Source organism: Ruditapes philippinarum, unplaced genomic scaffold, assembly GCF_026571515.1.
Source record: "Ruditapes philippinarum isolate M1 unplaced genomic scaffold, ASM2657151v2 ctg1345_1_1_1_1, whole genome shotgun sequence".
Taxonomy (NCBI): Eukaryota; Metazoa; Mollusca; class Bivalvia; order Venerida; family Veneridae; genus Ruditapes; species Ruditapes philippinarum.
In genome coordinates, this window is record NW_026860556.1 from 210958 (window position 1) to 236645 (window position 25688).

The 25688-nt window shown below is 35.0% G+C and overlaps 1 protein-coding gene across 1 annotated transcript; it reads left to right on the forward strand.

The window, feature by feature from the left end:
- On the forward strand, nt 1–25688 carry LOC132760609 (uncharacterized; the record flags this gene model as incomplete). The annotated part of the gene is given in 5 exon segments (XM_060752619.1): nt 1–1071; nt 1255–1349; nt 3359–3483; nt 14466–14699; nt 25050–25688. Coding segments are annotated over 2 exon segments (850 nt in total), but the record flags the coding sequence as incomplete, so codon positions are not given.

Sequence of the window (25688 nt, forward strand, 5' to 3'; positions counted from 1 at the left end):
TAAATAAATAAAATGAATATGAATGAATGAATCGGTTGCTTTATAAAATATAGTAAATATAAATTATTTATCATCATTATCAGACACATTTATCAAGATCATTCATAATGTCATTTATTAAACAAATAAATAGCACCAGTTATGTGAATTAAGCACAAGGTTAAAGCACAAACCATCACCAAATGAACGTAACTCAATGATTATTATATGGTAAGGATCAAACTGAAAACAAACTTAAGTACCAAAACTTCAAGAATTAAATCAACTCAAAATTTATTAGACATTGGTTGAAACAATAAACATACTCAATCACTATTGAATTTATTTAACATAGTCAACATAAATAATTGTTAAACCCAAAATAAAAAAATGAGGGGTGAAGTGTCTTAATCAAATTTCTTAAAATGAGGGGGAAGTCACTTAGTGTCTGCAAAAAAATGGCCTAGGGTGAAGTGTCTGGGGGTTGAAGTGTCTGTAAGCCGTCAGCAGACAGGGTTGTCAAATTCAGTGATTTCTTTTCAATTTTCAAAAAAACAACCTGTGGCTTTTTGAAGGCAGAATTATTGCATGATAAAAAAAACAGTGGGAAACCTGAAATCAAATTCCATCATTCATTTTATAAAATTTACCATTTCCATGTATACTATCAGTGGATAAAGAAACAAATTTTCTGCTTAGGCAGCACACCACACTAAATGTAGCCACAGTTTTGAAAGGCCAGGGAGGATTTCTTTGAAAGTGTAAATATTCTGGAGTTAAATGACTGTTTGAGTTCAAAATGCATTTTCAGCATCAGATTTGGTTTTGTAACATCTAATATGAACTCTGGCAAATTCGAAAATAGGGCTAGTAATAAATTGTTCAGGCAGATATTGTCCAGAACACCGTTTTACTGCATACAGTGCATTTCAACTGCAGGCTCGGAAGAATCAAGACATTTTTCAAGGGGGTACATACTTTCATCAGTAGCAAAAAATCTGCAAGGCCAAGCACCTGTATCTTTGTGATATTTTGCATGTATAGGGATTGGCCAAGAGAGAAACAGTGTTTCTATAGCTGCTATATTTGCAGGTAATTTTTGACAGAGTGACAGAAATTGTTTTTTTAGGTCTCAGACCACAGTTGATTTTCGGCGAGATACGGAATGAATCACAGTTCCGTGTATAGTTCTACCACAATACTTGTGACAATTTAGATGTTGATTTGCAATGTTTTGTGTTATGTGTTGTTAATGAAATGATTATTTTTTTTCAGGTTTTATACTTTCATAGGAGGAAGCGTTGACATTTTGTGTGTGGTCAGGGACGGCCGAAATAGGAAATTTAGTGTGGAGTGCTTATAACCTTAAGGTAAAATGATAATTTTTCAAAGTTCACATTTCATCTTCCAAATTAGCTTATCAACTCTATTAAACAAATCAACAAAAGCATTGATGAGTTTGGACACTGTGAAATCACAGGTAGCTTCAAGAAACAGCTTTAAAAAGGGAGATAATTCAAATAGCTGAATTGTTCGAGAATGCGAGAAAGCAATTTTGTGCTTGCATATCAAGTAAAATTTATGCAAAAAGACACTTATCCAGTATTTTCAGTAGATTAACATACAGGAGAATGATTATTATCATTTAAATAGTTGATTGGTCAATATTTTCATACAATTTTCATCAGTTTCTACTTAAAAATATAGACATTTCATGTACCATGGGTACATGGGATGTATTTTGTAAGCTAACTTGAAAGTCACAAGTTTGTGTTTACTATGCAAAGTCACTGAAGTTTTGAGTATATATTACTTTCTGTGCAATGGCAGAAATTTTCAGCAGTTCACACCATAATTGTGTTCTTTACTAAGATTTGAGGGTACTCCAGAGTAAAGCGAGTCCAGAAATTCAGTTCGCGTTTTCTCATTAAGTATCTAGACTGCTTATACTCTATAGTCTTTTGGCGCATAGAATGATACATTCCCTTTGTATCCATTTGTTTAAGCTGCAAGAACATTCTTGAACTCTTCTTAACGTTTATACCAATGGCATTAGCTAATTTGACTGTAGCTATACATGTGCCGAGAGTTCTAGAATGTGTTGCAGAATGACAGAGCCCTGAAAAGTTTTTTGTCCAGCACGTGAATTTAGGGGCATAATTAAAAATAGTACAATGTAAACTTTCGCATCGATTTGTATTGAAAAGTTCTGCCATAGCCTTAATGGTTTTCACATCTAAAATTTTGAGAAAAGTTGCTTTTATGTTTTCTTTATCTTGTTTATTAAGTTGTAAATGTTTTCCATACGGTAGATGTTTTGTGTTGTATTTATCAAGAATGGCCATATGGTGTTGACACACTGTTGATTTTGTACAACACGATGAGTGATTATTCGAGAAGCATGGAATAATGTTTTTGAAAGCAAGGGTACATTTCGAAAGAAAATCATTGTCTTCGTACTTCAGTGACCTTGCATTTTGCAACTCCAGACGACCACGTGCTCTCACAGACTTCGCTAAAGATCTAACAAAAATCTCCTTTTTTTGACCATACGGAAGCTTTGATTTTAATTTAATCGCTCGTAATTGTTTTTCTAAATTTCTAAGCTTATGAATGTAACAAGTGTAATGTTTTAATTTAATTTTTTTCTCAGTTTTGTAGTCTCTAATGGTCTTTGCTAGTTGCGCGCTTGCGTCTGTGGTAATAGAATTTATTTCAACTTTATTTGATTTCCGTATCTTGTCCAAATTTTTATTTAACAAAAATTTTTCATTAGCCGCAATTGAATCGTGCTGGGGGTATGTTTTCGAACATTTCAAATGATTGCAGCCTCTCTTTTTTCACAATTTATTAGCTTTAGCCTGTGAGAGTACGAGACCCCTGGGTGTATTATGCTCTATTATAGCACAAAAACATTGTTTAGCTCTCTCGCCACCCCCTGTGGCCGACAAGCATAGACGCTATCGGTTTGAACGTCTGCTCCCTTTTTCCCTGACATAGACAGGACACAGCCAAGGTAGTCCTGATTGGCCTGTAACTGGGCCTCTCCAACCTCTTCGGCCCTGTCACAGGCCTTGTTCACTTTCTTCTAAATGAGGGATGAAGAAGGTGCCTTGAAATTTAAGCAGGTGAGAACAAGTGACACATCATCCATTCCCATTCTAGATTTCGTCACCGGCATCACTTTGAAAGTGGCAGCTCTGGCAATGAATAGATACTTTGATATAAAGTCCATGCCGTCGCACTATTCTCAGGGAAATGGACGCGTTTTGGAAGTGCTGCAGATTGACCAATGACACTAATTGTTTTAAATTGTCTAATTGTACAATGATACATTCATCAATTTCAGCAACTTCATCATTTATTACCTCATTTTCAGATTTTGGTCTGAGTATGGTAGACTAACACTGTCATCATCATCACTTTTGCTGTTTCTGGTTATATGTTTTACATCAGTTGCCTCTGACTGACTAAGTCTCACAACTTGTTCAACAGGTTCATTTGGTAAGTCATTTATATAATTATCATGGCTATAATCATGTTTTACATGTTTTACTCCAGGCTTAAACTGAGTTTTTTTGTGTGCCCTGTTATATTTGCTACTTCTCCTAACTTTAGATCTACCCATATTGCACAATTTTAAGCTCCAATATATGAAAAATTTCTCAAACCTATGATCTATATTATAGAAGCATAAAGTATTCCAAATTCTACTATATATTCCAGCAATTGTCCTGCACAAATTTTCTGTATAAAATGCATTTATGAAATCTCTGTGTGTATTAAATACCATATATGAGTCATAACTGAAGAGTTTTTGGTCATACCTCATGTTGATAAGCCTTTCCAGCTGGACCTTAATTAGTTTTTATATACCGGGTTGAATTTCTCTAGAGCAAGGGAGACAACTCAATCGGGTCTCTTTAATGTCTATCTGACTGCCTTTAAATGTGCTATGTGACTTATATTTATGGCAATTATTATAGCATTCATGAAAGCTTTTAATTAACAAGGGATTTACTTTGATGTATGAAAAAGTAACATCATTTAAAGTCTGACAGAAATGAAATTTGCTTTATTTTGTGTCATTTCAGTTACAATTTAGGTCTAAAATGTCATATATTTTTTTAAATTATGGGCTATTATTGAATATTTCTTGAAGTCTATACACTAGGGGCTCATACTTTTGCTATAAAATTGTACAGATGGTGAAACAACCAGATTTAGAACAATTCACATTGGGTAAACTTTCATTCTTTGCTTATACTGAAAGTAGCATTATAAGGGACTGAAAATGGCGCATAACGGTGTCGTTCATTAAAGACATATATAATGAAAACCGAACAACATTTCGCTATAATTTTTCCCATTTTTATTTAGATATGTATACAATTGCAGAAAAAATACATTTGAAGACTATTTATGATCATTAAGGTGCTCCTTACTACACCAGAACAGGCAAAGGTGGAGTACCCAAGGGGAGAACTATACATATATTAAAAACATGAAAAAAATTCTTGTCTGAAGTTAGAATGCTTAGAGCTTTGATATTTGGTCTAATATCATATATAGGTCCTCTACCAGGGGTCATCGGTTTTCCTTATGTGTATATAATGAAAACTTATTAAACTAAATTTCTTGTCTTAACCCATTACTTCATATACACGCCTTTTAACGCCTTTTTCACCCCCCCCCCCTTTTTGTTGTCTCAAATGATGAAAAAATGCCTTATTTAGTTATTTAGGCCCAAACACTTGTTTTTGTTTGAGAAATGTTGTTAAAAAAAGTGACCTCTTATTCGGCGCCCCTCCTCCCCCCCCCCCCACCAAAAAAAAAAGATACATCAGGGGGTTGCCAGAAGGGGGATGTGCCCCCTTCTGTTTGGGGGGGGGGTTGAAGGGGGGCGGAGTCCCCCTCATCGCCAAGAAAATTTTGGACTTGTGAGAGGCTGTAAAAGACCCCAGATTGATCATTAAGTAACGTGTAACCAATGATGAAAAGCATTTGACTCTATCTCAATCCATTGAGAAGTTGCAGCACTTTGAAATCAATTTTGATGGAAAAAATCAAAATAGTGATTTTTGGCAATTTTGAGATGTCCCCTCGTTGCCATGGTAATAAATTTTTTTAGCCTGAGCATGTTGTAGCAAAGGCAAAGGTCCAGTCAACATCTGTGCCAAGTTTGATTAGTGTTGAAGCAGTTTTTGTGTCGCCTTGAAAAGGTGACATATAGGGGTTACTATTGTCGGCGGTGTCGGCGGCGTCTGTGTCGGCGTCGTTGTCGGCGTCGTTGTCGGCGTCCCCTAAAGCTTGTCCGGAGCATAACTCAGTCACTATAAGTCTGATTGACTTCAAATTTGGTATGCATGCTTCTTTCAATAACCCGAAGTGCAGTGCACAAGGACCGGTACTCTGCAGTTCTTATTTTTTGAGTTATTGCCCTTTGTTAATTTTCATACTTTAATTTTGTCCGGGCCATTTCTCTTCAACTAAAAAAGCTATGGACTTGAAACTTCATAGGATGATAGATCTCATTATTAAAAAGTGCAGTGCACAAGAACCAGTACTCTGCACTTCCTAATTTTTGAGTTATTGCCCTTTGTTAATTTTCATACTTTAATTTTGTCCGGGCCATTTCTCTTCTACTAAAAAAGCTATGGACTTGAAACTTCATAGGATGATAGATCTCATTATTAAGAAGTGCAGTGCACAAGAACCAGTACTCTGCACTTCCTAATTTTTTGAGTTATTGCCCTTTGTTAATTTTCATACTTTATTTTTGTCTGGGCCATTTCTCCTAATGTATAAAAGCCATGGACTTGAAACTTCATAGGATGATAGGTCTCATTAAGAAGAAGTGCAGTGCACAAGAACTGGTACTCTGCATTTCTTATTTTTTGAGTTATTGCCCTTTGTTTATTTTCATACTTTAATTTTGTCCTGGCCATTTCTCCTTAAGTATAAAAGCTATGGATTTGAAACTTCATAGGATGATAGATCTCATTATTAAGAAGTGCAGTGCACAAGAATCGGTACTCTGCATTTCTTAATTTTTGAGTTATGGCCCTTTGTTAATTTTCATACTTAATTTTTGTCCAGTCCATTTCTCCGAAAGTATAAAAGTTATGGACTTGAAACTTCATAGGATGATAAATCTCATTAAAAAGAAGTGCAGTGCATAAGAACTGATACTCTGCATTTTTTATTTTTGAGTTATTGCCCTTTGTTGATTTTCTTACTTTATTTTTGTCCTGGTCATTTCTCCTCAAGTATGAAAGCTATTTACTTGAAACATCATAGAATGATAGATCTTTTTGATAAGAAGTGCAGTGTACAGAAACTGCTGCTCTGCACTTATTATTTTTTTAGTTATTGCCCTTTGTTATTTTTCATATTTCATTTTTGTCCTGGCCATTTCCCCTAAACTACATTGTTCACAAGGCGACACATCCGACTCGCGGAGTTCTAGTTATAGTATTATAGCAATTTGAACTTGTAACGGGAGACTTTTCAATGAAAACAGTCATTTTTCACAAAATCCTCATGAAGTAATGGGTTAAGGGGCAAGGCTTAGTGCTAAGTCAGTGTTTCTGCCAGACTAGATTTTTTGAGGGTCATTTGAGACCCTCTGTATAAAATATAAGGGTCATTTGAAATTATTACGGGTCAAATTTTAAATAAGTAAAAACTATACTTGTAGTAAATATCAGAACTGTTTGCTTTCTCACATGAACTTCAATTTCTCACTCTTTGGGGATGCAAATGAAAAATCTTGAAAGGAAGAATGCATGAAAACATTTAACCGGTCATACTTTATTGCAGAAACTTTGATATTTTTAGCCACTAAAGCAGAGATGTAGATAACATTGTTATCTATGACACTGACTTAAAAGCCCTTCTTTTGTGGTGAGCTTGCCATTGTGAGAAATGTGTCTGCATGTTTACACCTGACCTTGGCGTGCATGTCTAGATCCTGGATACCGTGACTGATTGTAGGACGGTTAAATGTTGTGCCGATAACGACAAAGAATAAGTTAGCATCTTAAACATACCCGCAGTTACCGGAAATAAATCAATTTGGGATACTCAAACAATAATTGCTGATTTTAACAGGATGGCACTAATAATAGGAGAAATAACTTAATGAGAATGCATCTCATTACATGTAAAGCAGATTATCACTGCGTCATAGAAAATGCGCTGTGCTTTTTCCAATTTTGCGTCATTCGTGAAATTATTGTGTCAATAACTCAAGAGATGCAGAGTAGCGAAAACACTGAGTGCTTTGATATTTGGTATATGATATCATCTTTAGATTATGTCTCTAGTGTCAAAATTGGCCCCATCCCTGGGGGGGGGGGGGGTCACACAGGTTTTCTATATATGTATATAGTAAAACCTTAAAAAATCTTTTCTGAATTGACGATGGCTAGAGGTTAGAGATTTGGCATGAAACATTGTGTTGTGGACATCTACCAAGATTTTAAACATGTAACATTGTGTTGTGGACATCTACCAAGATTGTTTAAATTATAGCCCCTGGGTCAAGATTGACCCTGCCCAGGGGGTCATTGATTATCATTATGTATGTATAGTAAAAACTAGAAAAATCTTCTTATCTAAAGGTACAAGGTATAGAGCCTTGATATTTGATATTTTATATCATTTATAGGTCCTCTACCAAAGTTGTTCAAATTTTGCCCCTTGTGTGAAAATTGGCCTTACCCCGGGGGGTAAAGATTTTCCTCAAAATTTCTTCTCTGAATTGACAAAGACTAGAGGTCAGATATTTGTCATGTGTAGTTGACATTTACCAAGATTGTTCAAATTATAGCCCTGGGGTCAAAATTGGCCCCACCCTGAGGTCATTGAATTTCATTATGTACATGTTATATGTTATATTAATACGGTGGCATAGCATTTTTTCACTAATGCACTCTTGTTATGTTTGCAGAAATAGGTAATGCTTAATTGAAAAAAAAAAACAACTGTATTTCAAATAATGCAGCTATCCATTATACAGTAAATAACTAAATTTTACAGCAAATACAAGAATATGAGAGCTATTGTAGTCGCCCCGGCGTCAGCGTCCGCGCCTGCGTTGCTTAAAGTTTTTTGTAAAGTCAAATATCTCAATTATTGCTTGAGATATTCAATTGAAACTTACAATACTTATTTACAGTAACAAGGTACATCAGATTGACAAGTTGGATAACTCTGCCTACAATATTGACAGAATAATGCCCCTTTTTAACTTAGAAATTTTGGTTAAAGTTTTTTGTAAAGTCAAATATCTCAATTATTGCTTGAGATATTCAATTAAAATTTACAATACTTTTTTTATAGTTACAATGTACAACAGTTTGCAAAATTGCATAACTCTGCCTGCAATATTTGCAGAATTATTTGCCTCTTTGAAACTTAGAATTTTTGGTTAAAGGTTAAAAAATCTTCAAAGATATTTACTTGAAACTTTACACATGTTCTTAGGGTCATAATTGGAGGGTCATACACTGGAGCCGTGATAAAGCGCTCTTTGGAATAGCGCTAATCTCAGTAGAACGCTCAAATGCCTTGGCTCCCAAAAAAAAAAATCATATTTTTCGCCGATTATAATTTTTTTTCATGTATATCAATACCGCACCTTATCCACTATAACGCTTGTTCAATGTGTCAGTCGAGTGCAATAAACAGTCATAAATTACGTCACTCATGATAAGAAGGTGTGAAGTCATACACAGGTTAGCGTTAATCCGCTCTTTTGTTCATTTTGAACTGTTGATCAGTCAGGTATCAAACTGTTAGCTAAAACATGCAAACACCGAAGAGTTAAGTAAATCACCCAAGCGTGCATTTAATTTTAAAAAGCAATTACTTTCGATCTATCCACAGGCAATCGGTGCGTGGCTTGGATAGTATACAATCATGTACATGCATGACCACGCCCACTTATTTTTTTTATAATTTTTTTTTTTTTCACTAATAAAATATTTTTTCATTCAAAATGTTTTTAAAATATCTTATTTTCAATAAATCAACAAAGGAAATTCGTTTTTAAAAATTTCGTCCATATATACTATAAATATAGTAAAGGTAGAAAGGTTCGCCAGCGGACCTACCACCAGGCCTTATGTTACCTCCCAGATCTTTGTTAATTGTCAACCAATTTTCACAAAATAAAGTGCAATCTACGCAGAAATGATTTTTCTTTCGAAAAATGTACAATATATGACCAGTTGGTACGACAAAAGATGGAATTTTAAAGCGAAAATGCACTTTTTGTCTAGGTCGGCCATCGCTTGACCGAGTCGAAAGTAGACGATTTTGAACAAAAATCGATCTTTTTCTTAATAACAAACTAATGTCAGTGCATGCAAACAGTTGAAACAGAAAAGGCAGCTATAATACTATCGCTTACCGGTCCAAAAATAATCCATAACCTCTGTAGGTACGCACTTTCAGTAGTTATTTGCACTAACTATTTAAATTTCCCGACATTACATGTATACAAATGCTGACCCGGATGTACCTGATGCGTACCCCTTTTCGCATAATAAAGATTGAGCGAAGCAGGGTACCAGCGGGAACAGAGCATGCGTACTTTCAATATCCGGATCAGGATTTGTATACATGTACAATGTCGGGAAATTTAAAAAGTTAGTGCAAATAACTACTGAAAGTGCGTACCTTCAGACGTTTTGGATTAACTTTGGACCGGTAAGCGATAGTATTATAGCTGCCTTTTCTGTTTCAACTGTTTGCATGCACTGATATTAGTTTGTTATTAAGAAAAAGATCGATGATTTTTGTTCAAAATCGTCTACTTTCGACTCGGTCAAGCGATGGCCGACCTAGACAAAAAGTGCATTTTCGCTTTAAAATTCCATCTTTTGTCGTACCAACTGGTCATATATTGTACATTTTTCGAAAGAAAAATCATTTCTGCGTAGATTGCACTTTATTTTGTGAAAATTGGTTGACAATTAACAAAGATCTGGGAGGTAACATAAGGCCTGGTGGTAGGTCCGCTGGCGAACCTTTCTACCTTTACTATATTTATAGTATATATGGACGAAATTTTTAAAAACGAATTTCCTTTGTTGATTTATTGAAAATAAGATATTTTAAAAACATTTTGAATGAAAAAATATTTTATTAGTGAAAAAAAAAAAATTATAAAAAAATAAGTGGGCGTGGTCATGCATGTACATGTATACTATCCAAGCCACGCACCGATTGCCTGTGATAACACACGGTAACACCGCTGTTTTACTGGAAATTTATAAACAATTGTACATTCGTGGTTTATATTTTTAATTCGTAAATTTCATGTTTGTATTAAAGATATTCAGTAATGCTTTACAAAATAATTAATAATAATATATAAAAAAGCTTGGACTGATATCCATTGGAAGGTAAGTAAACAATCATTTCCACTAACAAGTGTTATATGTTTTGGCGGTGGGTGGGGTAATGCGATATTTTCGCTATAATTACACAATGAGCGTTATAAAAAGTTACTAGTTACAACGCTGTCTTGAGATCATGGACCCCAACATGAGCACTATATCGCGGCTCCAGTGTAATTGTATGTCACTGACCAAGTTCCATAACTCTATCTTGCATTTAGGCTGATTCATATCCCCTTTTCTACGTAGTCTCTTGGTTAATGTTTACATGCAAGTTTACATATCTCAATAACTATATAAGATATTTATTTAAAACTTCACACATGCATTTAGGGTCATAATTGTAGGTCACTGACAAAGATCCATAATTCTATCTTGCATTTAGGCTGATACTCTCCCCTTTTTCAACTTAAGAAATTCATGGTAAAGTTTTGCTTAATAACAAGCCTTTGTACCTTTTCTGTCAATTTTATGTATTCATAGGTAATTGGCATTATTATACTCAATAAAACACCCTTGTCACAGCCTTCCGAATAGTCCACAGGCAATCGGTGCGTGGCTTGGATAGTATACATGTACATGCATGACCACGCCCACTTATTTTTTTTATAATTTTTTTTTTTTTCACTAATAAAATATTTTTTCATTCAAAATGTTTTTAAAATATCTTATTTTCAATAAATCAACAAAGGAAATTCGTTTTTAAAAATTTCGTCCATATATACTATATAAATATAGTAAAGGTAGAAAGGTTCGCCAGCGGACCTACCACCAGGCCTTATGTTACCTCCAGATCTTTGTTAATTGTCAACCAATTTTCACAAAATAAAGTGCAATCTACGCAGAAATAATTTTTCTTTCGAAAAATGTACAATATATGACCAGTTGGTACAACAAAAGATGGAATTTTAAAGCGAAAATGCACTTTTTGTCTAGGTCGGCCATCGCTTGACCGAGTCGAAAGTAGACGATTTTAAACAAAAATCGATCTTTTTCTTAATAACAAACTAATGTCAGTGCATGCAAACAGTTGAAACAGAAAAGGCAGCTATAATACTATCGCTTACCAGTCCAAAAATAATCCATAACCTCTGTAGGTACGCACTTTCAGTAGTTATTTGCACTAACTATTTAAATTTCCCGACATTACATGTATACAAATGCTGACCCGGATGTACCTGATGCGTACCCCTTTTCGCATAATAAAGATTGAGCGAAGCAGGGTACCAGCGGGAACAGAGCATGCGTACTTTCAATATCCGGATCAGGATTTGTATACATGTACAATGTCGGGAAATTTAAAAAGTTAGTGCAAATAACTACTGAAAGTGCGTACCTTCAGACGTTTTGGATTAACTTTGGACCGGTAAGCGATAGTATTATAGCTGCCTTTTCTGTTTCAACTGTTTGCATGCACTGATATTAGTTTGTTATTAAGAAAAAGATCGATTTTTGTTCAAAATCGTCTACTTTCGACTCGGTCAAGCGATGGCCGACCTAGACAAAAAGTGCATTTTCGCTTTAAAATTCCATCTTTTGTCGTACCAACTGGTCATATATTGTACATTTTTCGAAAGAAAAATCATTTCTGCGTAGATTGCACTTTATTTTGTGAAAATTGGTTGACAATTAACAAAGATCTGGGAGGTAACATAAGGCCTGGTGGTAGGTCCGCTGGCGAACCTTTCTACCTTTCTATATTTATAGTATATATGGACGAAATTTTTAAAAACGAATTTCCTTTGTTGATTTATTGAAAATAAGATATTTTAAAAACATTTTGAGTGAAAAATATTTTATTAGTGAAACAAAAAAAAAAAAATTATAAAAAATAAGTGGGCGTGGTCATGCATGTACATGTATACTATCCAAGCCACGCACCGATTGCCTGTGATAACACACGGTAACACCGCTGTTTTACTGGAAATTTATAAACAATTGTACATTCGTGGTTTATATTTTTAATTCGTAAAATTTCATGTTTGTATTAAAGATATTCAGTAATGCTTTACAAAATAATTAATAATAATATATAAAAAAGCTTGGACTGATATCCATTGGAAGGTAAGTAAACAATCATTTCCACTAACAAGTGTTATATGTTTTGGCGGTGGGTGGGGTAATGCGATATTTTCGCTATAATTACACAATGAGCGTTATAAAAAGTTACTAGTTACAACGCTGTCTTGAGATCATGGACCCCAACATGAGCACTATATCGCGGCTCCAGTGTAATTGTATGTCACTGACCAAGTTCCATAACTCTATCTTGCATTTAGGCTGATTCATATCCCCTTTTCTACGTAGTCTCTTGGTTAATGTTTACATGCAAGTTTTACATATCTCAATAACTATATAAGATATTTATTTAAAACTTCACACATGCATTTAGGGTCATAATTGTAGGTCACTGACAAAGATCCATAATTCTATCTTGCATTTAGGCTGATACTCTCCCCTTTTTCAACTTAAGAAATTCATGGTAAAGTTTTGCTTAATAACAAGCCTTTGTACCTTTTCTGTCAATTTTATGTATTCATAGGTAATTGGCATTATTATACTCAATAAAACACCCTTGTCACAGCCTTCCGAATAGTCCACAGGCAATCGGTGCGTGGCTTGGATAGTATACATGTACATGCATGACCACACCCACTTATTTTTTTTATAATTTTTTTTTTTTTCACTAATAAAATATTTTTTCATTCAAAATGTTTTTAAAATATCTTATTTTCAATAAATCAACAAAGGAAATTCGTTTTTAAAAATTTCGTCCATATATACTATAAATATAGTAAAGGTAGAAAGGTTCGCCAGCGGACCTACCACCAGGCCTTATGTTACCTCCCAGATCTTTGTTAATTGTCAACCAATTTTTTACAAAATAAAGTGCAATCTACGCAGAAATAATTTTTCTTTCGAAAAATGTACAATATATGACCAGTTGGTACGACAAAAGATGGAATTTTAAAGCGAAAATGCACTTTTTGTCTAGGTCGGCCATCGCTTGACCGAGTCGAAAGTAGACGATTTTAAACAAAAATCGATCTTTTTCTTAATAACAAACTAATGTCAGTGCATGCAAACAGTTGAAACAGAAAAGGCAGCTATAATACTATCGCTTACCGTCCAAAAATAATCCATAACCTCTGTAGGTACGCACTTTCAGTAGTTATTTGCACTAACTATTTAAATTTCCCGACATTACATCTATACAAATGCTGACCCGGATGTACCTGATGCGTACCCCTTTTCGCATAATAAAGATTGAGCGAAGCAGGGTACCAGCGGGAACAGAGCATGCGTACTTTCAATATCCGGATCAGGATTTGTATACATGTACAATGTCGGGAAATTTAAAAAGTTAGTGCAAATAACTACTGAAAGTGCGTACCTTCAGACGTTTTGGATTAACTTTGGACCGGTAAGCGATAGTATTATAGCTGCCTTTTCTGTTTCAACTGTTTGCATGCACTGATATTAGTTTGTTATTAAGAAAAAGATCGATTTTTGTTCAAAATCGTCTACTTTCGACTCGGTCAAGCGATGGCCGACCTAGACAAAAAGTGCATTTTCGCTTTAAAATTCCATCTTTTGTCGTACCAACTGGTCATATATTGTACATTTTTCGAAAGAAAAATCATTTCTGCGTAGATTGCACTTTATTTTGTGAAAATTGGTTGACAATTAACAAAGATCTGGGAGGTAACATAAGGCCTGGTGGTAGGTCCGCTGGCGAACCTTTCTACCTTTACTATATTTATAGTATATATGGACGAAATTTTTAAAAACGAATTTCCTTTGTTGATTTATTGAAAATAAGATATTTTAAAAACATTTTGAATGAAAAAATATTTTATTAGTGAAAAAAAAAAAATTATAAAAAAATAAGTGGGCTTGGTCATGCATGTACATGTATACTATCCAAGCCACGCACCGATTGCCTGTGGAATAGTCGAGCCAATACTGTCCTCCGACAGTTCTTGTATTTCTGACTTTGGCAGTGTGAATTAAACAAGTAAATAGTCTGTATATGTCACATTATACAAAACCATCCTGTATTTGTTTTTATTTCAGGTTTCATTGATGTACTGCACATCATGGCACAGTCTTATGATACTATTACATCATTGTTAGGTAGAATAGGTCTAAGACACCTTGTTGAAAACTTCAAAACCCAGAGGATCGACAGTATTGACACATGCAAGAGATTAGTAGACACTGATTTACTATCTCTTGGTCTGTCTACAATTGGAGACCGTGCATGGTTCTGTGCTGAAATTACAGCATGTCATGAAAATGCATCAGCAGGTTTGTTGCAATTATATTTACTTATAAATAGTACTTCTATATATAATGTTTGTAATGTTTTTAACATTTCTGGCGATAAACTTTTCGCAGCCTCTGTGACAGCGTCTGTACATTGCTATAAATGCTATAATGGTGATATGATATGGCATTTTCCTGTTCAATGATTTATGTAAGATTTATGGCCCTTTAAGATTTTTATATGCCCGAAAGAATTTTGGGCATATTATGTTATACTCTCTGGCGTCCGTCTGTCTGAGCGTCCGCACTCACAGGACAGTAATTATGTGGCTAGAGGGACAATAGGTAACTGTTCTTTCTCTTTGATGTCATTCATTCCGTAATGTTTTTATGTGGCTATTTTCATTTGTGTGGCTAAAAAGAACAATAGAGTAGCCTCATTACTGCTCTCCTGTTAGAATGTCCGTCCGTTCGTACCAGGTTAGCTTAAAATGGCAAGTTGGATTATAGCTTTCATTTTTACCAAGTTATTGCCCTTTTCAGCACTTAAAAAATAAATAATTGGTTAACTTAAAATGGCAATTTGGATATATCTTAAGTTCTAATGTTCATTATATCACACTTACTTATCAGTACAAAGTACACGATATTGCTAAGTAAGATAACTGTGCCATCCATTCTTCCCAGTTATTTCCCTTTTTATCACTTTGAAAATAGGGCCTTGTATGGTTAACCTATTCCGGCAAGTTGGATTTATCTTAAATATTTCCTAATCATTTCACTTATTCAATGAAATGTTTCCTATTTGGTAGGTAAATACCCTAAGTGATCCTCTAATTTTGTGGGGAGTAAGGGGTCTCTAGGGTCAAGGTCATTGGTGTAAAAAACCAAATTTGAATATTATTGCTCATAAAGCCTTTATTTTTAGCTCACCTGTCAAAAAGTGACATGGTAAGCTTTTGTGTTTGCTTTTTTCTGGCAAAAACTTTTATTTTAAACAACATCTCTTCATAAACCGCTAAGCCAATTACATCTAACTTCACACAGGAATGTTCCTTTGGTTACGAGTCAACTTTAAAAATTGTTAAATCAATTAAATTCCAAGCAGAACTCTGGTTGCCATGTTACCAAAAGATATCTTGCATAGTTTTTGGATTGATTAAAGTGACATGTGCCAAAAGCAAATTTTTATACATTGGCTTATAAAGCCTTTATTTGATAGCCTATCTGAAAGGAATATACCTTGGATAGTCCTGTGCTGGGAGTCACACAGTCAATGTAACTTGTAATGTCAGACGAAAGTTTTTTTCCCACTTTTTATGCTCCCACAGAGTGGGAGCATATAGCGTTGCACTTGTCCGTCCGAGTGTCCGTCCGTCCGTAAGTCTGTCCGTACGTCCCGAAATCTTGTGAACGCAACTCCTCTTAAACCGGATGGCAGATTTTGCTTAAACTTCCAAGGATGAACAACCTTAATGTGTAGATGGTAGTGAAGGAAGGAATTTTTGCTGCAACTTAATTTAACAGAATTATGACCCTTGTTGATTTTTTCACTATATACTATGTAGAAATTTTGTGAACGCAACTCCTCTCAAACGGGATGGCAGATTTTGCTTACACTTCCAGGGATGAACAACCTTAATGTGTAGATGGTAGTAAAGGAAGGAATTTTTGCTGCGACCAAATTTAACAGAATTATGGCCCTTTGTTGATTTTTTCACTATATACTCTGTAGAAATTTTGTGAATGCAACTCCTCTTTAAAACCGGATGGCAGATTTTGCCTAAACTTCCAGGGATTAACAACCTTAATGTGTAGATGGCAGTAAAGGAAGGAATGTTTGCTGCAACCAAATTTAACAGAATTATGGCCCTTTGTTGATTGTTTCACTATATAATCTGTAGAAATTTTGTGAACGCAACTCCTCTTAAACCGGATGGCAGATTTTGCTTAAACTTCCAGGGATGAAGAACCTTAATGTGTAGATGGTAGTAAAGGAAGGAATTTTTTCTGTGACCAAGTTTAACAGAATTATGGCCCTTTGTTAATTTTTAGTTTTCAACTTGTGGCACATGTAGTCCAAAAAATATTTGACCTAGAGTCATAAGATTGACAGAACAGTGGCGTGTAGCGGCATCCGTGTCCTATGGACACATTTCTAGTTTATACAGCCTTTGTATTTATTTACCAATGACTGTCTCATATTTACAAGGAAAGGTTGTCCTTTAATTCAGATATTCCGTCCTTAACTACGTAAATAGTTACAAAGTATATGGAGAGCTGTCCTTAACTCGCCCCTGCATCGGCCAGATTTCAGATTAAAAGTTTGGTGCAGTAAAATATTTTTATGCCCCCGCCATGTAATGGCCGGGGCATATAGTGTTACCCTGTTCCGTCATTCCGTCCTTCCGTCATTCCGTCCTTCCGTCATTCTGTCATTCCGTCATCATCAGTTTCCGTTCATTATCTTAGTAACCGTTGCACATATTCAACTCAAATTTGACATATGGATATGTCATGAGAAAATACAGGTCAAGTTCGAATTTGGTCATGGTTCGATGATTTTTGGCAGAGTTATGCCCCTTTTACTTTGAAAATAATATGAAATTTTCAGTTTCCGTTCATTATCTCCCCAACGGTACAACACATTCAACTCAAATTTGACATATGGATATGTCATGAGAAAATACAGGTCAAGTTCGAATTTGGTCATGGTTCGATGATTTTTGGCAGAGTTATGCCCCTTTTACTTTGAAAGTAATATGAAATTTTCAGTTTCCGTTCATTATCTCCCCAACAGTACAACACATTCAACTCAAATTTGACATATGGATATGTCATGAGAAAATACAGGTCAAGTTCGAATTTGGTCATGGTTCAACGATTTTTGGCAGAGTTATGCCCCTTTTACTTTGAAAATAATATGAAATTTTCAGTTTCCGTTCATTATCTCCCCAACCGTACAACACATTCAACTCAAATTTGACATATGGATATGTCATGAGAAAATACAGGTCAAGTTCGAATTTGGTCATGATTCGATGATTTTTGGCAGAGTTATGCCCCTTTTACTTTGAAAATAATATGAAAATTTTCAGTTTCTGTTCATTATCTCCCCAACGGTACAACACATTCAACTCAAATTTGACATATGGATATGTCATGAGAAAATACAGGTCAAGTTTGAATTTGGTCATGGTTCGATGATTTTGGCAGAGTTATGCTCCTTTTACTTTGAAAATAATATGAAATTTTCAGTTTCTGTTTATTATCTCCCCAACAGTACAACACATTCAACTCAAATTTGACATATGGATATTTTTTGGAATGCCAAGGTCAAGTTCGAATTTGGTGATGGTTCAATAATTTTTGGCAGAGTAATGCCCTTTTCACTTTGAAAAAAATATGAAATTTACAGTTTCTGTTCATTATCTACCCAACAGTGTTACATATTCAACTCAAATTTGAAATATGGATATGTCAAATGAATGGGCAGGTCAAGTTGGAATTTGGTCATGGTTCGATGATTTTTTGGCAGAGTTATGTCCCTTTCACTTTGAAAATAATATAGATACATCTAAGGAATAGGCAGTTTAAGTTTGAATTTGGTCGTGGTTCAATGATTTTGGACAAACTTATCTTTCTTGAATATTGGAAAAAATTTTGAACATTCAGATTCAGCACTCATACTTTTGTGGAAATGTATGTAGCCATTATTTTGGCTACAAATATGAAATATGCTATTTTCAAAAGGTTAAGACTGAATAATTTCAGTGCTTTGAACATTGTATGAAAATGGTTTGTGTTAACATTGAAAAGTTTTAAGGGCTTTGAACTTAAAATGAAAACAATAATTTGTGCAAACAAATTTGGAACTAAATATAATAACATCTGAAATTTTGGCTGCATGCGGGGGCATCCGTGGCATGATGACACATTTCTAGTTCATTATAACTTTTTCATTTCTTAAGGTATCAACTTCAAACTTCAAATATATATTTTTTATCATCAACCAATGTGATAGGATTTTTAACTGTAACTTCTTTATTACTTAAGGGATCAACCTCATACTTAAATTATATGTTCCTTATCATCAACCACATCTCATGTGACAAGGTTCATAACTCAGATTTATATCCCCTTGAACTTGAAGAATTTTCCTTAAAAATACTATTTTTAGCTCGACTATTCGCAGAATAATCGAGCTAATGCAGTCACCCATTTGTCGGCGTCGGCGTCCCTGTGGTTAAGTTTTTGTATGTAAGCTGGTATCTCTATAACTACTGAAGGGAATGGATTGAAACTTCACACACTTGTTCTCTGTGATTATCTAAGATGATTGGCACAAGTCCCATAACTCTGATTTGCTTATTTTCATAATTATGCCCCTTTTTTGACTTAGAAATTCTTGGTTAAGTTTTTGTATGTAAGCTGGTATCTCCTTAACTACTGAAGGGAATGGATTGAAACTTCACACACTTGTTCTCTGTGATTATCTAAGATGATTGGCACAAGTCCCATAACTCTGATTTGCTTATTTTCATAATTATGCCCCTTTTTTGACTTAGAAATTCTTGGTTAAGTTTTTGTATGTAAGCTGGTATCTCCTTAACTACTGAAGGGAATGGATTGAAACTTCACACACTTGTTCTCTGTGATTATCTAAGATGATTGGCACAAGTCCCATAACTCTGATTTGCTTTTTTTCATAATTATGCCCCTTTTTCGACTTAGAAATTCTTGGTTAAGTTTTTGTATGTAAGCTGGTATCTCCTTAACTACTGAAGGGAATGGATTGAAACTTCGCACACTTGTTCTCTGTGATTATCTAAGATGATTGGCACAAGTCCCATAACTCTGGTTTGCTTTTTTTCATAATTATGCCCCTTTTTGACTTAGAAATTCTTGGTTAAGTTTTTGTATGTAAGCTGGTATCTCCATAACTACCGAAGGGAATTGATTGAAACTTCACACACTTGTTCTCTGTGATTTTATAAGATGATTAGCACAAGTCCCATAACTCTGATTTGCTTTTTTACATAATTGTGCCCCTTTTTCGACTTAGAAATTCTTGGTTAAGTTTTTGCGTGTAAGCTGGTATCTCCATAACTACTGAAGGGAATGGATTGAAACTTCACACACATGTTCTCTGTGATTATCTAAGATAATTGGCACAAGTCCCATAACTCTGATTTGCTTTTTTACATAATTATGCCCCTTTTTCGACTTAGAAATTCTTGGTTAAGTTTTTGTATGTAAGCTGGTATCTCCATAACTACTGAAGGGAATTGAATGAAACTTCACACACTTGTTCTATGTGATTATCTAAGATGATTGGCACAAGTCCCATAACTCTAATTTGCTTTTTAACATAATTATGCCCCTTTTTCGACTTAGAAATTCTTGGTTAAGTTTTTGCGTGTAAGCTGGTATCTCCATTACTACTAGAGGGAATGGATTGAAACTTCACACACTTGGTCTCTGTGATTATCTAAGATGATTGGTACAAGTCCCATTACTCTGATTTGCTTTTTTGCATAATTATGCCCCTTTTTCGACTCATGAATTCTTGGTTAAGTTTTTGCATGTAAGCTTGTATCTCCATAACTACTGAAGGGAATGTATTGAAACTTGAAGAGTTTGTACCTTTTCGGACAATTTTATGTATTCATATAGGTAAGCATTATTATACTCAATGAAACACCCTTGTGACAAATTTTCGAATAGTCGAGCGTTACTGTCAGTTCTTGTTAGCTCACCTGTCACAAAGTGACATGGTGAGCTTTTGTGATTCCTGTTCATCCAGCACCTGTCCGTAAACTTTTACTTTAAACATCTCCTTATAAACTGCTATCCTTTGGTAGTCAACTTGAAAAAATTGTTCAAAGAATTTACAGATGAGCGATTCAGGGCCATGATGGCCCTCTTATTTACTATAACTTTTTTATTAGCTCACCTGTCACAAAGTGACAGGGTGAGCTTTTGTGATCGCTTTTCGTCCGGCGTCCGTCCGTCAGTCGTCCGTAAACTTTTACTTTAAATGACATCTCCTCATAAACCACTAGGCCAATTTCATCCAAACTTCACAGGAATGTTCCTTTGGTGGTCACCTTTAAAAATTGTTCAAAGAATTTTATTCCATGCAGAACTCTGGTTGCCATGGCAACCGAAAGAAAAAACTTAAAATATCTTCTTTTAAAAAACCCAAAGAGCTAGAGCTTAGATATTTGGCATGAAACATCATCTAGTCAGTGTCTACCAAGTTTGTTCAAATAAAAGCCCTGGGGTCAAAATTGGCCCCGCCCCAGGGGGTCATTGATTTTCCCTATATGCATATAGTAAAACCTTAAAAAATCTTCTTTTAAATAACCCATAGAGCTAGAGCTTAGATATTTGGCATGAAACATCATCTAGTCAGTGTGTACCAAGTTTGTTCAAATATTTAGCATGAAACATGCTCTAATGGGTGTCTACCAAGTTTGATTTTCCCTATATGCATATTGTAAAACCTTAAAAAATCTTTTAAAGAACCCAAAGAGCTAGAGCTAAGATATTTAGCATGAAACCTTAAAAAATCTTCTTTTAAAAAACCCAAAGAGGTAGAGCTTAGATATTTTGCATGAAACATCTTCTAGTCAGTGTCTACCAAGTTTGTTCAAATAAAAGCCCTGGGGTCAAAATTGGCCCCGCCCCAGGGGGTCATTAATTTACCCTATATGCATATAGTAAAACCTTAAAAAAATCTTCTTTTAAAGAACCCAAAGAGCTAGAGCTAAGATATTTAGCATGAAACATCCTCTAATGGGTGTCTACCAAGTTTGTTCAAATAAAAGCCCTGGGGTCAAAATTGGCACCGCCCCAGGGGGTCATTGATTTACCCTATATGCATATAGTAAAACCTTAAAAATCTTCTTTTAAAAAACCCAAAGAGCTAGAGCTTAAATATATGGCATGAAACATCTTCTAGTCAGTGTCTACCAAGTTTGTTCAAATTAAAGCCCTGGGGTCAAAATTGGCCCGGCCCCAGGGGGTCATTGATTTTCCCTATATGCATATAGTAAAACCTTAAAAAATCTTCTTTTAAAGAACCCAAAGAGCTAGAGCTAAGATATTTAGCATGAAACATCCTCTAATGGGTGTCTACCAAGTTTGTTCAAATAAAAGCCTTGTGGTCAAATTTGGCCCCGCCCCAGGGGGTCATTGATTTACCCTATATGCATATAGTAAAAACTTAGAAAATCTTCTTTTAAAAAACCCAAAGAGCTAGAGCTTAGCTATTAAGCATGAAACCTCTTCTAGTGGGTGTCTAACAAGTTTGTTCAAATAAAAGCCCTGGGGTCAAAATTGGCCCCGCCCCAGGGGGTCATTGTTTTTCCTTTTATGTATATAGTTAAAACATAAAAAATCTTCTTTTAAAAAATCTTAAAAGCTAGAGCTAAGATATTTAGCATGAAACATCTTCTAATGGGTGTCTACCATTTTTGTTAAATTAAGGGCCCTGGGGTTAAAAAATTGGCCCGGCCCGGGGATCATTGATTTTCCTTTTATGTATATAGTAAAATCTGAAAAAATGTTCTGTTAAAAAGCCCAAAGAGATAGAGTTTAGATATTAAGCATAAATTATCTTCTAGTGTGTGTTTACCAAGTTTGTTCAAATAAAAGCCCTGGGGACAAAATTGGCCCGCACAGATGGTGTGGGTCATTGTTTTTCACTATATGTGTTTAGTAAAAACTTAAAGATTTTCTTAGAGCTAGAGCTTAGATATTTATCATGAAACATCTTCAAATGGGGATCTACCAAGTTTGTTCAAATAAAAGCCCGTGGGTTAAAATTAGCCCGCCCTGGGTGCCTATATACAGGTGAGCGATTTCAGGGCCATCATGGCCCTCTTGTTTCTTATGGGATTAACTTAATACTTCAAATGTATGTTCCTTATCATTAACCACATCTTATGTGAAAAGGTTCATAACTCTAGTACCAATATTGCAAGAATTATCTACCTGTTCACTTACATTTTTTACTTGAAAAACATCACGTCTAAAATATATTGAACATCAACGGTAATTCATTGCATAATATTGTTATGTTCAATTAGGAAATATCAGGGGAATCTTAAAATTATAATTGGGGGGGGGGGGGTATATAGGAGTCACTCAATGGTTGGTCGGTCGGTTGTTCCATCCAGCTGTCCCTTGCATTTTCCTTGTCTGGAGCATAACTTGAAGACTAATGGTTGGAATTTAATGCAACTTCATACAATGGGCAAGCACAATAATGGGAAGTGCAGTGCTTAAGAACCATAACTCTAACTAAAGTAATTACAGTTATTGCCCTTTGTTAATTTTTATGCCTCCACATTGTGGGAGCATACAGCGTTGCACTTGTCTGTCCGTCCGTCAGTCCGTCCGTCCGTACGTCCCGAAATCTTGTGAACGCAACTCCTCTTAAACCGGATGGCAGATTTTGCTTAAACTTACAGGGATGAACAACCTTAATGTGTAGATGGTAGTAAAGGAAGGAATTTTTGCTGTGACCAAATTTAACAGAATTATGGCTCTTTGTTTGATTTTTTCACTATATACTATGTAGAAATTTTGTGAATGCAACTCCTCTTAAACCGCATGGCAGATTTTGCTTAAACTTACAGGGATGAACAACCTTAATGTGTAGATGGTAGTAAAGGAAGGAATTTTTGCTGCGACCAAATTTAACAGAATTATGGCCCTTTGTTGATTTTTTCACTATATACTATGTAGAAATTTTGTGAACGCAACTCCTCTTAAACCGCATGGCAGATTTTGCTTAAACTTACAGGGATGAACAACCTTAAGGTGAAGATGGTAGTAAAGGAAGGAATTTTTGCTGCGACCAAATTTTTAGAATTATGGCCCTTTGTTGATTTTTTCACTATATACTATATAGAAATTTTGTGAATGCAACTCCTCTTAATCCGGATGGCAGATTTTGCTTAAACTTCCAAGGATGAACAACCTTTATGTGTAGATGGTAGTAAAGGAAGGAATTTTCGCTGCAACCAAATTTAACAGAATTATGGCCCTTTGTTGATTTTTTCATTATCTACTATGTAGAAATTTTGTGAACTAAAACCGGATGGCAGATTTTGCTTAAACTTCCAGGGATTAACAACCTTAATGTGTAGATGGTAGTAAAGGTAGGAATTTTTGCTGCGACCAAATTTAACAGAATTATGGCCCTTTGTTGATTTTTAGTTTTCAACTTGTGGCACATGTAGTCCAAAAAATATTTGACCTAGAGTCATAAGATTGACAGAACAGTGGCGTGTGGGGGCATCCGTGTCCTATGGACACATTTCTAGTTCATTGCTTTTTTGTCTAGGGTATATAACTTGAAGACTTGTTGTTAGAATTCAATACAACTTCATACAATAATCAAGGACATTGAGAGGAAATTCAGTGCACAAGAACTCCATCTTGACTAATTTGAATTACAGAGCTTTTGCCCTTTGTTACTTTTCCTTGTCTGGAGCATAACTTGAAACTTACTAGTTTGAATTCAATACAACTTTATGCAATGGTCAAGCACATTAAGAGGAAGTGAAGTGCACAAGAACCATAATTCTGTCCAGAGTAATTATAGAGTGATTGCCCTTTGTTAATTTTCCATTGCTTTTTCTTTTCCAGAGCATAACTTGAAAACTACTAGTTGAAATTCAATACAATTTCATACAATGGTCAAGTATATTGCGAGATAGTGTAGTGCACAGAAACAATAACTATTTTTTGACTCATTTAAGAGTTTTTGCCCTTTGTTACTATTTATTGTCCAGTGCATAAATTGAAAATTAATGTTTGGAATTTAAAGAAACTTCATACAATGGTCAAGGGCAGTGAGATAAAGTGCAGTGCACAAGAACCATAACTATTTGGACTCATTACAGTTATTGCCCTTTGTTACTTTTTTTGTCCAGTGCATAACTTGAAAACTAGTAGTTGGAATTCAATACAACTTCATACAATGGTCAAGCGCAATGAAAGAGTGCAGTGCTCAAGAAGCCTAACTCTTTTTGAGCCTATAACAGAGTAATTAAATAAAGCTTCATCAATGGTCAACCACATTGAAAGGAAATGCAAATGTAAGAACCACAACTATCTTTAATTGCCCACAACCATAACTCTATTTCAGTTCTTTTGCAAGGTATTCTGTTACTAGTAACTTCCTCATTTCCGAAGCAGTCTTGCAGGGGTATTAATCCCATTTAGTAATAGTTCTAGTTTCATTTAGTAAAAGTAACATTTACAACTGTGTTTAATTTAAAAGTGATTAACCATAAAAGTTCTTAATTTTATTCCAAAGGAACTGCTTTGATATATCAATAAGTTTCCAAATTATGTTTTCAATTTTATTTTTAGGTGACAGTAGAGCTTTTTTGGCAAGCCGGTCAAGATTCAGCAGAAAGAAGCCAGCTAGACGTAAAACTTGGACAGGAACATTCGTATGTTTGGCAGATCATAACCAAACCAAGGTTCCATGTCAAGAGGAAAAAGTTTGCCTACAAAGGGCAGGATTAGGTGTTAAAAAAATTACTTTTGATTCTGAAGCATCTGAATCAGAAGTAGATTCTGTTATTACTGGTGAAAGTGGTTTTAAAAAACTTGAAAGCTGTGGCGGTTATGAACTCTTGCATTGTAGATCTAACTGTAGAAATCTTTCAAAAATAGATGTAAGCTGGGATGTAAAAAGCTTGAAAACTGTTGTTGGTGGACAGAGTAAAATATACATTAGACCCATTCAAACCTCCCTGGAGTTACAGTCTGAAAACGAGGAGGCAAATACATCCAATATAAAGTTTCCATGTATGATCTGTGGTGTTGAATTCAATGTTAGGGACTTACGGGAGCATGCAAATACCTGCTTAAAAACTGATAATCCTACTGACAATGAAGTTGTTAACAAGGACCCATTTTTTGAAACACCTTTTGAAATAAATATGCCTCTTGACCTAAATAATTTAGAGTTTTTCTCTGCTGATCTTAGTGACACCGTACAGA